Source organism: Opisthorchis viverrini, assembly GCF_000715545.1.
Source record: "Opisthorchis viverrini unplaced genomic scaffold opera_v5_521, whole genome shotgun sequence".
Classification (NCBI taxonomy): Eukaryota; Metazoa; Platyhelminthes; class Trematoda; order Opisthorchiida; family Opisthorchiidae; genus Opisthorchis; species Opisthorchis viverrini.
Genome location: NW_008752178.1, coordinates 47,240 through 65,096, shown reverse-complemented (window position 1 = coordinate 65,096; position 17,857 = coordinate 47,240). Strand labels below are relative to the sequence as shown.

The following is a 17,857-nucleotide window of genomic DNA, read 5'->3' as shown; positions in this document are numbered from 1 at the left end:
AAGGGACCGATACAGAGTTGCACCACCGTTCAGCAAGATACAACAACAGGAGTATCTGAGGTCGAGATGTTCAATCTCCGTGGAGTGAATGATAGGGTTTACATTATTTGTGAAGGTGTCAGCCGGGAGGGAACAGCAGAAATTTTCCTAGATTTCCTAAAGAGGAAGCTTAGGCCAGAGTCGTTTGATCGGCCAGTCAGTGAATCTAAGTCTTGCATAATCTGGTTAAAGACAAGGACTCATGCAGAAGGGGAGAGGTGCACGAGATTTTTATATAGTCCGCAAAGAGGAAAGTCTTACAATGTGACATGGCGCAGAAGATTTCATTATTGTACAGTAAGAAAGGGATTAGTCCTAGCACCCTTCTTTGGATGGCTTCACTGGTGATCGCAGGTCATACTTTCAGTCTGACCGTGACATTGTAATAATGATAGTAATGTATATTCCCACAAGTTGGAAAATAAACATCATTGTTGTTGTAGTGGAGATGATTTATGTCCTGCGTCTTGCATGATAATCTCGAGGCGAACCACTGGAATAAGGTTCCAGTGATGGTAAAGGTACTAAGTTTGTGTTGCAGGGAGGCATGGCGGACCTGGTCAAAGGTTGTTTGAATATTCATACAAACTGCTACTGTGGATCATCTAGCGTAGTAGGCTACTGTGATGTTCTCAAAGAGCTGGCAGCAACTAACGGATCGTTGAGACAGGAATACATACTGCCGGTCATCTATGGCAAAATTAGCCAAGAAGAACATGGTTAATGGGTCTTGTACCAGGCGTCGAAGGGTTCTCAATAGGAGGGAGGTGTGGTGGATTTGCCTGTAGTTGGATAGAGTTCTTCTGGAACCGGATTTGAAGTGCGGGTGGATGGATCATAGATTTCTTCCACTGGTAAGGGACGATCCCACAATTTATATAGTGAGTAAAAAGGTTTAGCACAAGAATTCCAATATATTGGCCTCCATGTAGCAAGACACGGGGTAGAAAGCCGTTAGGCCCTGGAAAAACAGAAGAACGGAAGTTTTATCATCCTGGGAGAGCGTTATATTACTGAGAGTCGGGTGGTTACCTTGACCGGTAAGGATTTATAGAGATGCAGCGCTGGGTACGGGTTTGGAATTGAGAGGAATGGGTAGGTACCAGCTGGCAAAATAAGCGTTCAGATGGTCTGCAATATTAACAGTTTTAGTAATGGTGCCGCTATCAGTGAAACGCAAAAGGCAATTGGGTGACTGTTTGGGATACTACGTCTACAGAACAGCCGGTTAATCCATTTGGAATTGAGGGAGGTTCTCTGGATGGTGTACTCTTCTCGGTGTTCGAGCGATACCCGCAAGGATTCGCGGTCAGTAAAGAGTTTATTGGTGAGAAGCAGCAATGAGAAATCCCGAGACTTCCGTTGTTTTCCGCTAGCCCGGTGTGTTCTGGCATCCAAGGTTTTTAATAGCTTGTCATGCCCGGCAACATTGGAGTGAAAACGTTCAACGGGAAAAACAAGGTGAATAGCAGTTTTGGTAGAAGCCTTCACAGAGCGGTGCGTATTTGTCCAAAGATAGAAGTCATCCCAATCCTGGGAAGCCAGCGTGAACGAAAAAGCTAGTAAAACGTTAAGGGAGAGGTGATAAAATGGGGATGGATTCCAAGGAACAGTTTGGCCGTAAATGACTGACTCCCAAGAAACAACGCAGTGATCATCTCCTGGGATGCGCGGACCAACTGCAGCTCACGTTTTAGCCGGCAACATTGGAGTGAAAACGTTCAACGGGAAAAACAAGGTGAATAGCAGTTTTGGTAGAAGCCTTCACAGAGCGGTGCGTATTTGTCCAAAGATAGAAGTCATCCCAATCCTGGGAAGCCAGCGTGAACGAAAAAGCTAGTAAAACGTTAAGGGAGAGGTGATGAAATGGGGATGGATTCCAAGGAACAGTTTGGCCGTAAATGACTGACTCCCAAGAAACAACGCAGTGATCATCTCCTGGGATGCGCGGACCAACTGCAGCTGTAGCACGTTTTAGAGATATCTTGCATATGACATTTCGTCTAGATAATTGAAGTTTGAAGGTCATCAATCACCGCTGATTCGAAAGTCCTTGAGGCAAAACACGAATTCTATTCTGACTTAACTTTCCTTGGTGTTCTTCAAATAGGAGACAACATCTACAGAACCCATACATTCCATAATCAGCTAGCCTTGTCATCATCCTATGAATCCAAAACATTTGATACTAAAGAAGAATGCTAACAGTGATTCGCCTAATAGGCGCACTATGACACCCCTGGAACAAATCGTTTTTCAAATCCTTCACACTTTCGATTAGGTTGTAACCATGCCCTTCCGAGCTCAGTTCATCTTCAAAACACGCAGCATTACCGGACATATCATCTTTTACTCCTATCCCTTGTTCCCGCATTCTCCGAGAGGCCCAAGTTGCGCAAAACTAAGCTAATGCAAGTGCCTGATAATCGTGCTTGCTCACACCAATTCGCGCCGACCGGATTCTCTTTTTCTTCACCTAGACATCGATTACCGTTTTGCAATCGGCCAGTGTTGCTTCACTTAATTGTTAGCTACCTGTTACCTTTGGCCGTTTATATTATACCCCGTTGCCCCTTAGCTGACTTTTCGGACAATTTCTCATTTTGAGTCTACAACCTTAATACGCCTGCATTACTAGCCCATTCAAATAGCAGCAATGGACCACTCAGTGCCCTCGGTGGTCACAAAAGTATTCTTGCCTAACGCGAGTTTTCGTTTGTCATGACAAACATTGCAATCGCACCCAGGATGTCCATGTACGGGTCCCTCTAGCAACCCAAGTACGACGTCTCGATGAGGGTACACTGCCACCGTGCCCTCCGTGATTGTTTGACCGTATTTCAACCTGTCCCCACAATTTCCCGAATGACCAAGTCACATGCGCCAACAGACGGAAACAATCCTCGAGTTTGCGACATAACTACAAAGTGATGGCTGGATTACTGTGAGAAGTGAGTTTCGCACGCATATCGGAATAACCAGATGAACCAGAAGTCCCAAACTCAGTGCAGCATAACCAGTAGCACGTATGTATTCGGATCGGCGTATAATTACAGCGTATGGAATACTAAAAAAAGAGAATAATGAATAGAACAATGAATAGAGTATCAGTTATGTTCATCACATCCGCCACATCTTGAATGAGCGTGTGGATGTTTATGTGTGGTGGTCTTGGTTGCAATCTTTTGGCTCTTCTTGGAAAAGGAACTTCAGATTCTTCACAGGTAGCGCGTTCTTCGGATACAACATTTTGTTCGGATGCCATAAGATCATCTACAAAGAACTCGTTGGTATTTGAAAGAGCAGGAGTGCCGTTAACAGACTGACCTCTGGTATTGAATTCAACCTGCTCAATGTGTCTCTGGTGACAGCGAAGTTAATCCAAATCGAGATTTGTGACCATCCGTTTGCCTTTTGATGAAAGTACTATACCTGTAGCAGATCGTAAATCCGTACCCTTGAAAAATGTAGCATCAGCCGTTTTGGTGCAGTCAAGACCTGTACCAGACGAACAAGATTTAAATAGGAGCGCGGGACCCTTCGCAGTGACGGAATGAACGTCGATCCTGTAGTGCATTAGAAAATTGTCAATCCCACGGTCCTAGTCCGCAAAAGTAGTGAGGGAGAGTAAAATAATGGCAGACCTTAGTGTTCGGACAAAATTCTCAGCAAGCCTATTTGACTGGAGATGTCGCGGAGCAGTAAACTGATGTCGATATTCAGGACCTTTCAACCATTCCTCAAGGAACTTTGCAGTGAAGTGTGTGCCGTTGTCAGTGACCAAAACAATTGGTACACATTCACGGCTGAACACTTTCCTCAATGCTTGTTGAATAAATTCGGCATCTGGACACTTGGAAAGACTTCAGGCCAACTTGAATGTGCGTCAATAACGACTAAAACATATTATTTGCCGAGAAGAGGACCAAATAAGTCGCCATGAACTCGTTAACATGCCCGATGAACAAGCTGGTGTAAGCTAAAAGGAATAATTCGTCTCCTGTGTATTTGTATGCCACGTTTAGCCTTAACACATTTATTAATCTGTTATTTGATTTCATTCTCATTCACAGAAGTCGGTAAGTTGATACTGGTTTGCAGTGAGCGCGGAACTTTGAGTCCGCTAATCGACGGTCCCGACGTTTAAACCGAAACACTGCAACTGATAGAGGTACTTTGGGGCAACCTCACAGGGATCGCGCAAGTACCCAACAGAGGTACAGAATGTCCAATGATACCACGAATGTATATATGCGTAGGCACCATCATGACCCTGGGGCAGAACGCATTTAGATCTGATTGTGGAATAATGCACTCAACACTACCAGTGTCAACAATGAAGTCATGCTTCTGACCAAAAGCCGATATCAAAGTTTCAAAAACGTGACGAATTTTGGGACAAAACAGATAGACGACGATTTTAAAGGCCTTCAGATAATTCTTTCACGTCAGTATTTTGATCGGAAGTTATGTGACACACTTTCTTGGACTTACAGACAAGTTGAATGTGCCCCGTTTTACCGCATATAAAACACTTCGTTCGTCTGTGAGGGCATGAATACCTGGGATGGTTTCGTTCACAGGATTCACATCTCCAAAATTTTTGATTGATGGGTTTGGTGCACGAGAATTTGTTCGATGTCTGAAGTTATTGTCCGTCTGCATCCTTGAATTATTTCTTTCAGGGTAATTTAACAAGACTGCTTCCTCAGTCTTCGTTACGTGCTTTACATGTTCATACTGCTCACATATTTTCCGAATAGTTTGAAATTTCTGATCCGGACGGAGCGGCAACTTCTGCTGTAATTCGGACAGTTGAATGCTAGCAATGAGTCTATCACGCAACTGGCCTTCTTATTCGGCACCGTAGTCACATTTGCCTGCCTGTGTCTGCAGCTGCAATACGAAATCACGAACAGACTGAGAATGGGAGCGGGTCAACACATTGAGCCTAGCCCTTTCGGCTGCTACGAAGATGATCGGTTTGAAGTTTTGAAGAATTATTTTCTCCAATGCAGTGTAGGGGATCCAAGATATACTAAATTCTTGATCAACGTATACGCCTCTTTGCCAAGAAAATGTAGAAAATATGCCGTGAGTTTCTTCTCATCCATACCAGATTTTGTGAGACACCATATGTCGAACCGTTCCGAATAATCCTCTACGTCTCGTGCAGGTGGATTAACATCTAATGAATCCATTTCGGCAGGCATGACGAATTGTTCCAACCGCGGCGCCAATGTGTGAGAATTAAGTTCCGTACGTGTATCAGTATGACCAGACGAAGTAGAAATCCAGGATTCAATGCAGCGCAACAAGTAGCACGTATGTATTCGAATCGGCGTCTATGTACAGCATATGGAATAATAAAACAAGAGAATAATGAATAGAGCAATGAATAGAGTATCAGTCATGTTCATCACAATGACCAAAAAGCACTGTTTTTATATTATTAATGCATTTTGCACATATCTCGGTTTCATTTTACCATGAAGCATGCTGTGAGGTAGGTGATGATGCTGAGTACTATGAAGTGCAGCCAGTTGACCAGTGTATATGTCTCTGCTGAATTGGGGCTGCAAGCGTCAGCACCGTCCGGTTGCAATGGGCTTTGAAATTTTGTGAAAAAAGCCGACAAAGTTGGTTACTCAGTGTTCGCACAATGGAATCGAATTTTGGAAAGTTATGACGTGTCCCGGATGGATTACAGCAATCATTCAATAGAGCTGAGAGTACCAGTCTAAACTTTTCATGCCCCATTTAGGCATCCTGTGGTCTTAGCGGTACTGGAAATTTATCTCACAGTACTTTTCAGCCAGAAGGAAGATTGCTTCAGTGAACGACGAAGTTTTGTGAGCTGCAAATGGCAACGTTTTTTGGTTTGATCACATAAGCAACAAAATGCAACATTTCGGCGTGGAAAGTTTTACTCCATTTGAAAGGGGTTTGCGGCTGAGAGCATTGTGCCGATAATGGGTGCCGAAGTATATCGCTCCCCAAGTTCGTGCAAAATATGCGCATTCGGCGTTTTCACCGATATGCTCTGAGATTCATGCGACTCATGCGACTCATGCGATTCATGCACAAGCCAGCATTCTGATTGGTTAGTTGTTCACAAGCCGGGAAGCGCGCGCGAGCAAATTGCCTTTGTGCACGAGCCAAAAGACCAGTTAAATGGTTTAAGCGTACAGATGGACTGCCAGTGCAAGGGAGAAAATAGCATGAAACAATTTCGATAATTTATTGCAGGGGACATCGGCTTCACGTGAAAAATGTGCTGTCGGACGTTCATCAAACATTTCCTAACATCGCAAAGTATCCATGTACCTTAACGTGTACATCGACGTACCTTTCATACACAAGCTTTTTCTGACTTTCTACACTACTTTTTCCAATAAAAGCTTGGAAGGAACTCGACATTTGTGTTTTCGGAAATCCCGATTCAAACTTAACCATAGTCATGTATATGTAACCACAGTTATGACTTCGCACTCGAAACATTATGTTGATTTCATCTTAGTGAATCATATTTTAGTACTATATGTGACTCAGCAAAAATGTAGCAATCCAACATTATGTTGATTTCATCTTAGTGAATCATATTTTAGTACTATATGTGACTCAGCAAAAATAGTAGCATCCTATGAAATAACATTTTACCCGGAAAGTCGAAAACAAGTTGGCCAAAGTCGTCCGGACTTGAACGGCAAACCACCAGGGCCGCTGCCAAGCTCAACTCGCTTGGCCACCGAGCGGCCGGCGGTGCAAACCTCTGCTAAGCAGCTGTGCCTCGTATGCAGTGGTTGTATGTTGTGGTATGGACCACGTGGCTACGACCAGTCAATCATTTGCTTCAGTTTGGCTTGTGCACGAATCGACTTCCGCGCCAGTAAAATCTCTCCTCCCAAGCTCCACCAGTCTTTTTCTGTCTGCGAGAGGAGTGGTTGGGCTCACGTCATTGCTGGGGATTTGTGCGATCGTCCTAAAGTCGTGTTCAATCGTTGGACATACTGGTTCACATTTTGACAGAAGTTACATGCATGATGCTGAGTCTTCGAGTCCAGAGTCGGCGACTTGCGATCTGGACCGGGCAGCTGGTGTGTGAAGGCCAAAATCAGGATGGTATATAAACTGGCGCCGAGCTACAAATGGTCATTCCTCGCTTGCTCCGCTTGCGGTCCGGGTGCCCACGCCATGTGGAACGCCGCCAGCACGGTTCCAAGGGCGGTACTACCCATTTTTCCTGAGCCGAGTACCTCATCAGCTGGATTGTTGCCAAGTAAAATGGTTAAATGTGGTACAATAACTTGTAGGTACACAGGATGTATCCTCGGGCCAACAGAATAACCTGCGTACGTTTCATTGTTGTTTGTCTTTGGATTGTTGCGATGTTTTAAGTCATCCATGGAAATCCGAAGTATGTCCGGGAAAAACTATTGAATAGACTTGACCGGTGATGATGTGCGGGTCCTGCGCGATAAACTGCGCCGCTTGAACTATCCTGTATATGATCTGCAGGGTATCGGAGATGCGCTGCGCCCATTTGGACCCATGGCTGTGTCTGTGGTGATGGGAGTTTGAATGTTCTTTTACTTCCGTCCGTCTGCGTGGTTTGTATGCAAAGTATGGTGATGTAATTCAGGCAGATTCAACCTAGCACCAATGCTACCACACGCAGTTGTCGGTGGTTGGTTGGTTTTTTCTTCCGTAAAATCCCCTCCTCAACGCGGTACAGTAGTGGTAACTAGTATGCGTTTTTTCCGCAGGCTGGGCGGACGGGGCTCTGGTCGTTTCCATTCCGTTGCCCTGCACTAATTCTTTTCCCATTTACTTTCCAGGCACAACTGTGGAACACATTTTTAATGATTCTGTTATCTGCTTGCAATCAGTCATAATAAAATTGTTTTCCTAAAATTGGTTTCATGTTTCCCGATAACTCAAGCGTCACGGCAACCAGGGCATCCAGGCCTTGAGTTGAAGACCAGTTTGCGTAGGTGAGAAAGGGGGGCGTAATTTTCTGATTTCGTCTATAGCCTCAGAGTGGTCCCGAAACATTTTAGGGCAACATAGGGTCGCTTCTAACAGCATGCGTTTAGCAGTATGCACAAATCCCGGCGGCCTAACTGTGCCTGAAGCACCTGCTAGGCTCCATGGGTGTTTCATGTCACGGTGTTACTAGTTACGTAATCGAAAGGAATTTTATTCAACCCGAAGACTCTATGACAGGGGCGCACCGTACACTTAATACATCGCCTGTTGTTACATAGTATGTAGAGTCGTCAACGAAAACGGAAGGAATGATTTCCAGCCACAACTGAGTTTCAAGGTCGAAAACCCACAAAGGTGACGAGTTGCTGTTGCTTTAGGCATAGCTGATGAGCGTCGTCAACAGCCGCATTAGAAGATTATGGCAACAGTGGTATTCCAAGCTTAGCGTACATTGCTCACTAAATACGTCAATAAATGCTTACACTATTCTGCGTGCTCAGATGATTGGTAAACCCTTCTTCATGCCACAACGATACTTTACGTTAGGGGGTGAACGATCAGAAACAGAAAATAGGTGACCACTCAGTAAACACGCCGCCGGTGGCACCACCGGTGGGCATCGGTGCTCAAAGGTGGCAAATGGGGGTGGCATGGTACGTTTGCCACCGGTGGTGCCAGAGCTGCAGCTGTAGCTCAACCACAGGCGCTATCGCTGATCTGTTGGCTCCAAACGACGAACCGATGGTTCTGTCATTGTAAACCAAAGTTAGGGCTGTCCATGAACACACCGGGTCTCTCACCTAGGGTAGTCAAAGAAAATATCGGGTGCCTTAGCTACCGAACACAATACCAATGATACACGGCCTTCAAGGCATTCATTGAGAGGAACATAGACAATAGCCCGTAGGCTGTACTTTCATTCAAACGAATAACGGTTTCATAACTTGTGAACGATGCCGAGTGCAAGCGGTCAATACACCAGGGTCAGCTGCTAAATCCATGCTGTTCCGACTAATTACTTTTTGGCACCGCCAGTAATCCCAAATACCATCTTCCTTTGGAGATATAGAAAACTGTACGAACAAAATGTAAGGTAACACTTTTTACAACCGAGCTATCCTAAACTACCGGTAATCGATTACTCTTTGCGTTCATTGACTTAGAAAATCCGTTGCCGATGTAAATATTTAAAAGATACAACCGCACTATAATTTTCTGCTTCGTTTGAGAGGGTCAATCATAAGCCGCAAAGCCGCCATGTTGTCATTTTTGATTGTTCCCGCCATCTAGATTTCAACCAATCAGAATGGGGATGACGCCGCAAGTCGCGTGATCGCCTTCGAGCCAATTTATCAAGTCGATGTCAACTCAACACCATTTCCGCGCACAGTAGTTGCCCTGGGGACGTGAGGTTGAAGACAAATCCCATGGTGTAGTGATGGTTGTCGTTGTTGTCTCAAAGAACAAAAATTTCAGGCCACTCACTAAGTGTATCCACAGGGTCGAGGAAGCTTTGCTGTTAACTGGCTCGGATGCGGGACCATGGTTTTTCTGGCTGTGGCCAGGGATGTGGTGACTCGATTGAGTAACTTCTGGACAGTTGTGCATTGGAAACAACCCCGAATACCCGTTGCACATGCTCATGCCGGGCCAATAAACAGTTGTGAGCAAGGACCTCCTGTAGCTTTCCTTAGATGTCCATTGTGGATCTGTGCTTGGACACGACGGCGAAGTTTAGTGGTGATGATGAGGGTGGCTATTGGCAAGAACAAGCGCGATCCAGGGAGTTTGAGCGAAAGCCTCGATCCTGTGTATCAACCCGCGAAAACGGGTAATAAACTGTTTGAAGAAGTTGCCGGAGTTCTAATGGACAGGGTGCTGGCCAGCATATTTTGGTGGTAATCCATTGTCTTTTGAAGTAAGCTGTAGATTTTTGTAGCATCTCAGTCCGGGCCGAAATTCACGGGTATTCAGTTTATTGTGTCTAGCAGCTATGACGGTGTCTTCTGGTCCCGTCTCATGAGAATCGACCTAACGCGAAATCGCACCGGCCCACTGTCGTGACTACCTTCGCATTACCGCTTCGTCTCAACGACACTTCGAATGGCACATTTACCGCACATCTCTACTCATCACCTAATGTTCATTTACCGGGAATACTGACTTCATAATGCTGTATTCCGTTTGTGACGTGTATAGTTGGGAACAGCAATAGATTGCAAAGTGTTTTCCGGCCGTTAATTTCTATCAGCGACCACCTAGAGAGCTAATTCACCTAAAACGGGAAGTTGTAAAGTAAAAAGCAGCTAGCCACTAATTGCTTTAGGTGCATAACTTGTGGTGCTATCCTTAGTGGTGCTTGGTGAGGAATCATCAGGCAGCTTTTTAGGCCGTTTTTTCACCACTCATCTGATGTCCAATCGACATCTTATGCTGGTATTTCGAACTTGTTTTTCTTGTCATAACTACAGGCGCCTTTGTTGTTTTCAGTAAACGTACCGGTATATCTGCCTCAGGGTATGTCATCTGGTCTGACGACGAAAGAAGCCCTTTGTCGGCTAACTCAAACATTGTCAAATATCAGGATTCCAAATAACGGCTTAGAGTGGACACGGGCTGCATTTTTCGATTTACCGTCACACGAAGTTTTACTTTGTTCTATCCATGCTTTATCGGCGGTGATGATTTTTATCGCCGCTATGTTGCAGTGGAACGTTTCCTGGTAAGTCATTATCAAACTTCCCTGATAAAACCGCGTGAACTTGTAGCTCCCTAGGCGATGTTGTCCTGATGCTCACACTGTTGATTGTACCTTTTTTCACACTGTGGCTCATCCATCGTCGACTTCGAGCACCAGGAAGCTATGCAGCTTTCGCGTTAAAAAAGCTTTTATCTGATTTAGGTGCGCTCCCTTTGGTCATCTTATAACCATGAACAGATATGGTCACTTCCAAAAATAACGCTTTTTCGCCTCTTGTCTACCCTCGGTTTGACATACTACCGCATTTGAGTTCTGTTATACAGTCAACTTTTCGAGATGGCCGGTTGGTGTCTGTCCCAATCATTTTGTTGGTTCCTGGGGATGTTGTTCTGATCAAACCGGGACAATCAATTCCTGAATTTTGCTCACCAGATGGTGCTGTGCAGGTAAACATTGTTTCACTAGTAAGCACTTCTTTAGAAGGAATCGAATGGCGCTTCCCATCTGGCAGGGGACCCTAGGGACGTCTGTAGAAAACCCATGGTCCACACATTGCACAAACCAATCAGAGCTTTGGTGTCCGAGGCTCCATTCGTGCATCTTCTTCGGCGGTTTGAAGAAGCTCGCCGCCCCAAGAAATCCGACTGGAGCTCACCTCTTGGAACTTTCATAAGAGTTTTTCTCATGTTCACATTCATCGTTAAGTGGATAATTTTGCTCCTGTTCTGCGTGACCCTCGTTGTCCGTATATGGATAACCAATTCGACCACTTTGTTAGCCTCTAGACCCATTCTGTTCTCGTTTACGCTCAGTACGCTTGGCCGATTTTTGTACTGCTCTTCAGGGCTGGGCCTGTCAGTTCTTTGGCTTTATAGTGTCTCACTGGTTTGTGTTCGGGCTGAGAGAATAATCTTTCACCACAAGAAACGCTTGAGGACTGAGTGGGATTTAACTCCCTCCTCGTCTGTCCCATCATCGCGTGTATCTGTTATCAGCCTGGCTTCTGATGCTTGTGGATCTCTACCCGGCACGCAATCAGACAAACATGATCTACGATCCCATTTGCGTACAATCTGGTCTAAGGTGAGTAACTTTATCTGCTGGCACCTTTGTACGTATAAGCTATCGGTCTCGTATTGAGTCGGGTAAGATGGGAGGAGAATGAAGACCACTCGATGGTTCGATGGGAGCCTCAATCTGCCCAATATTTTCGCAACATCGCACGTGCGTATAAGAAACTGTTCAGATGCAGCACCCTTTCGTGACCTTTAGGCCCTACAATAGTTGTGGTTAACGATATTCAGGGCTGATGTGTTCTATAAGTTGGTGAATTACGGAAACACCAACTCACGTACAGTGATTGGTTGATCTAGTGCGATCAACTGATAGTGCAGAGGATTTAGTTTTTATGGTTGACTCACTGTAGTAATTCCCGCACACTGTTTATTGCAGCTACCCAGTTTTTCCTTTACGATTGTGCCTGCTCCAGTTGATTGTTTTTTACTGTTATTCTTTAGCGCAGCTACCGAGGCTCAAGTGGTCTCTAGTCGTCACAAGACTAACTGATCAGCTGCCTATCCCAACAAGACCTCCCTCTCCTAGGACAGACCACTGACGGATTTCGGTTAGTAGTCGATACTGGGAGCTTTTGGTACATGCAATAAATATAATTCCACTCTGAATAGTTTGGAACAGTTGGGGCAATTTTTAGTGGCCACAACTCCCTGTTTTCTGGCAACAGACGGTTCGCCACATTTTTCCAGTCAGTTTTCAATAGTTCGTGGACTGGCTTCTAGTTGCAAGTGGTGCTTTAGTCTTTGGTAATCAAGCGACACATGAAACTGCTTGATTTTTTTGGTGGGGGAGAAATCGAGGAATGAGGGCGGATCTTCCAATTTACCTTAACATTTTTCCTCTTGAGTACCACAAATTACTGCTTCGAGTTTACGTCAGCCTATTTCCGTTAGGTATATCTGACCTGCGTATGATTCTTGTTTCCCCCAACCACTTAGTTTTGTTTAGCACCAGATCCTGCTCAAGAACAGCAGCTATTGATGCTCGGTGCCATTAGTTCGGTGTGTTGCGTCAACCAGGAGGGCATTCTCAGCCGTCCAATTCCGTCACCGGAGAAAATATTTTTCTTCCATCGACGGCGTCGCCGTCGTAACAATCATGCTCGTCTTATCCACCATCAAATACAACGGGACCAATCAGTCCATTCACCCAACGGGACAACACATCTCTCGTATGTGATGACTGATGGAGGTTTCAAAAGTCCGCTATCCACTTTTGCGCAGGGGGAATCACGGAGACATAGATTGGGGAAGCCCCCGTGCGAAATGCATAGTCTGACGAACCAGGTAATGTTCTTGTTACTCATCCCGCTTTTCTAAGTGCTTTTCCGCCATCTCTGCTCTGGCAGTCGGGTCTTCCTCCAGTTTATGGAGCACGAGCTGACCACTAACGCCCAACTAGATTTTTATGCATATTTTCGTAGTTTTATCCAGACTATTCATTTTACACTCTTATCTATCATACGTATATATAAATGCATTAGCCTAAATCAGCCATATCTCCGTTCTCAAACGCCAATTCAAGACGAACAAAGTACACGTAATCCACTTTAGTGCAGCTTAGGATCGGCGGATAAAACGAGCCCACGTATGACCATTCGATAACACCAGTCAGACAGGCAATGCATCAGTTAGAATCATCATTAATCTTGGAATGATTGGGCAACTAATGCGTATCCCATTGTGGTAATCTTTCAGAAAAGTGAACTCGTCGCCGCACTAGTCCGTAGGACCTGAAGTACGCATTATACCCTTAAGCTTCAAGTGATCCTATATTGGTTAGTCCTGAAGTCGTGAGAATGAAATAATGATAGTGAACATCAATAACAACTTTCGTCACAGCTTTGATGATTCCAAGTGCTCACTATTCATGTGTGAAAACTTTTATTCTGCAAGAACACCATCCGATTACATTTTACATCCGTCTGCCTAATCAGGTTGGTGGTTCTGCGTACTACGTGATTAAAGACATTCAGAAATGTCGTTGCAGTCGTGATCATCACCCGTTCTTATGCGCAACAAGGCAGTTTTTCAGCTGGTATGTTTTTCATTTCCTTGTCTTTCCAAGTAATCAATTTTCTTTCTTATTTAGTCGGTCCATCTTTAGTCGAAATCCAAATCCCCTATTGGTATAGTGGTAGAACGGTTTAATTCGTGCTTTATTCGTATCCCGACCTGGTAGTTGTGGCGATTATTGTGGTTGATTTCAGAGACTTGACAGCTGTGTACTTTTCCCCACTTTTACCCTTCCATACAGTTTTCCAGTGCCTGCGTATCCCACCATGTTCCCCTCGAAAGTAGCACAGCTGTCTATTCTGAACGACATAGCGACCGCGTTGGAAGCTTTTGCAGTGAACTAGAAGATCGTGGAATCATGCATGGTAGTGAAAATCCCTACATAATACCAATGGTTTTAGACTTGCGCACTGATGACCGTTGGCCATACTTACCTCACTTCGAAAAACCTCGCTGGGTTCGTTTTCTGCCGTCCCTCAAACCGATCGGGTTGTCCTTGCTGTTGAGTAATTGTCACTCCAGTGTGGCCAGTGAACGAGCTCTTGTCACAGATCATCTGATTGCCAGTAATGCAGTAGCTCGAAGTGCGGACCGCTTTCTACCTTTCACACCTTTGCCGTTCTGTCTGTGTGGTTTGGCCCAGCAAATCGGGTTTCAAGCCAGTGCTTCTACAGCATTTGTCTCCTGTGGATGTATCGGCGCCTACAATTTCGGTTCGCCGACTTGCCCCTTACCAACGAAATCACTGCGCGAAAATTCTCCGTTTCCAGAACATATCAGTGCTACTGGCCTTTCGCATGAGGAGTATTTGCCATCGGTGAGTATGATTTTCATTGACTCGGATTTAATGTTCTCTTTCGGGCAGTTTTTTGACAGATTGCCACTGTGACCACAGTCGAATCTACTCCTGCAATCGGATTTCAGCAACAGCGGTTGTATCGCCCCTAACGGGCATGCCCACGTAGTGATTTTCGGTTCCCGTTCATCCTGTGAACACTAATAACATAATAATAATGTTTCAGCTGTAGCACCCTTTCGGTATCTAGCTGCCATGCCTCCCGAAGGAAGCACGAGGGCCGAGTTACTGCTAGGTTGTCCATGCCTCGACATGAGCCGTGGAGATGCAGAGGTCGGGTTCAAACCATGGACCTCCCGGTTACTACGTTCACACCTTAACCACTGAGTCATCTTGAGCCAAGGATTGTCACACCTTGGATAGTGGCATTCCGTCCGAAAACTCTGTCGCTGTGTGATCGTTATCCACACAGCATCAACAAACTCTACCAGTCGATCACATCTGTATCCGATGCAACTTAGTTTACCCAGGGACTTTTCGGCCAACGAATCCCCCCGATTCGTTTGTGCTCCCGACCTTGATCAAGGAAATTCGTCTTTTTTTTGTTTAAATCAGTTACACTTCATTTTGATAGCTGATTACCTGCTCTTCTGCTGTCGTTTTATCTTTATTGTGACCAGCTGGTGTGTGAGATCGCGATTGGACTCAGTGTTCGTTCTATGCGCACTATCGCTTTCATCCTTTTACTTTCTGGATCAATAAACTAGACAGTTTTGGTGAATCACTAACACCTCACTTGTCTCAGTGGCCTCGTCCTTTGATATTATGTTGTTACCGTTGTTCAACAAAACGAGTTTAATCTGTTACGTTGAAGGGTGGAACGGTCACTGGATTGTCTCCAGTTTCATGGAGGAACCTTGGACAGTCTTTGTTCAAAAATAAAACGTTACAGTTTTTATCTCTACTCTATGCACTGTAAGAATATGTAGTCACAGTTGGAGCTAGTTTGACCATACCGTCATTCACAAACCATGGGGCTCTGGCTCTGCTCCCCTTTGAGGGTTCGAATTATTTTTTCACTTTTGCAGGACGTTTCGTCTAATTTATCCACACTGATTGCCGTAACGTTTAGTTGCCCTCTCTCTTCATGACACCTAAATGCATTGTTTGATCTTATGAGGAGAGTTGACGAAATAGTGTCCTTCCATCAATAATATCATACCCTTGAGAGTTTTTTTAATCTTAACTAAACCTGTGGGGTTGTTGTTTGTACTGACACCCTGTTTGGCCACATCCGGCGCCATAAGACTAGATGAGGAAATTTAAGACTGATTCGGTTTTGTTGTTGATCTAAACGTTTCATCCAAACCATTGTGTCTGATCAATATAGCTACCACCGACATGTAAAGGGCTGAAGTTGCTTTTCGACAACAACGTACGATGTAGAAGTATCTTTTTCTTTCTGATTCCCACCATGCCAAAGATGCGCCGTTGCATTGTTTCTTAGTATTAGTTTGAACACTACTCCTGATTAGTCCACTTGAAACTCATGCTATATCCATCCTTCCGTGGCACCAGAGCGTTCTGATCTTGTCATAAAATTACTATGAGCTAATTGAAATGCCTACCGTTAGGCTCATGTGTGTTTGGTTAGTTCCTTTTACTCGATCCAGATGAGATATGCTTGTTTCCAATGTAGCTGGTCTACTTGGCAGTTTGGTAACACTATAGAGTCGTTCCCTCTAATTGATTTCCGTCTACCTTGGTCCATCTCCTAGACCCCAAACTCCTCGTTGTCTAGTTGCTTTGCCGCTGTATTTCGGGATTCGAATCCATCTGGCAACTACCAACTGCTGTCTCAAGGAACCGGGGACATGCTGTCATCTCTCTGTTCTGACCTATGGGATGGTCGCGATGTGGTCCCGATGCATTATGCGGAGAAAAGCTCACTACTAGACTTCTACAATCGAACTGCTTCTGCTGCTTTCTGTATTGGGTTTGCTTACGCCCCATTGTTAGAACGACCGACAATCGTTCCTTCCCAATCACTTGTGTCCGATTTTGCAGATACCTCGGCGGTTGTTCTCCTTCAGCTTCCCAGGGTAATTCTAAATCCGAATTTCAGTGCATATTTTTCCCTCTAAGGTTTCCTGTTTTACTCAGGATCAAGAGGGACTATGACGAGGTAGTCCTCTTTCAGCTGTTACACCCTCTTGGTGGATAGTTGCCGTGCCACTCGAAGGAAGTAGGAGGTTTGAGATATTAGCAGGACACTCAAGCCTACACAGGAGCATTCGAGATACAGAGGTCGGGTTCAAACCACGGACCTTCTGGTCAGTAGGTTCACGCCTCAGCCACCGAGCTATTCCGAGGCTGATGTCTTCGACACCCCACTTCTGATCTCCCTTTTATTGTGACTATCCAGACAAGTGTAACCCTTGAGTTTCTGTCAGTTTCATTTTCTAGCTGAATACTAAATTGTACTTAATTGGAGTTATACATGCATATGCAAATTAACCCGATGTTAACAGAGACTCAGCTGAATCTCTCGTTTTTTGTAGTGCTCTTCAACCGAATACTTTGAACGAAGGCCGCCTTCTGTTTCAGTTGGAACGATACGTCAGCGGTTCTGTGAGGTGCTGTGTCAAGAAAATATATATTTATCATTGTCTTACCTGAAACATAAGTCGGCCTTTTTAAACATATTTGGTTGTAGAACATCGTAGGCAATACATTCAAATGGAATTCATTGGATTCTCTCGTTAACATCAACTTAACTCGCATATGGGTGCTTATCCGCCCGTTGATCCTCTCGTAATGACTCTTACGTGCGTGCCTACAATCCAATAATCCTGGCTCAGTTCAACCAAAGAAATAAAAAGGTGTCTTCTTGGACCATTAAGCTTTGTGTTGTTCATCCATCTTTTCCCGGTTTTCCGCCCCATTGCTTTTTTCGAGCTGCCGTTTTGCTATATCATTTATGCAGATATCGTCACTTCCATTGTCCCTTTCACATTTGCCCTAAGAGTTGCGGTTCCAAACTATTTATCGGACTACAATTAATTATTTTCACCAGCTGTGTGCCACGGCAAATAGACTGGACCTCATCGTGGTGGTTTATGTGCTTCCATAAAACATTCAGCCATACTGGAGACTGTCCATATGATACCTTTTGAACCTCATACCATGTTGATCAAGGAACCGAATTTCATGGCCATTTAGGGTGGGGCGTCTGAACACATC

General features: G+C 44.8%; 1 protein-coding gene across 1 annotated transcript in view; it reads left to right on the top strand.

Moving 5' to 3' along the window:
• Nucleotides 1–10,499: 10,499 nt before the first annotated feature.
• The window catches only part of T265_11527 (hypothetical protein), a gene marked incomplete at both ends in the record, with an annotated part of 53,791 nt that continues 46,433 nt past the window's right edge, over nt 10,500–17,857 (top strand). Inside the window, 7 exons of the mRNA XM_009178206.1 lie at nt 10,500–10,750; nt 10,797–10,930; nt 10,967–11,175; nt 11,210–11,812; nt 12,742–13,089; nt 14,060–14,635; nt 16,393–16,716. Of these exons, the coding sequence (XP_009176470.1) occupies nt 10,548–10,750; nt 10,797–10,930; nt 10,967–11,175; nt 11,210–11,812; nt 12,742–13,089; nt 14,060–14,635; nt 16,393–16,716 (2,397 nt within the window). The remainder of the gene's footprint in view (nt 10,751–10,796; nt 10,931–10,966; nt 11,176–11,209; nt 11,813–12,741; nt 13,090–14,059; nt 14,636–16,392; nt 16,717–17,857) is intronic.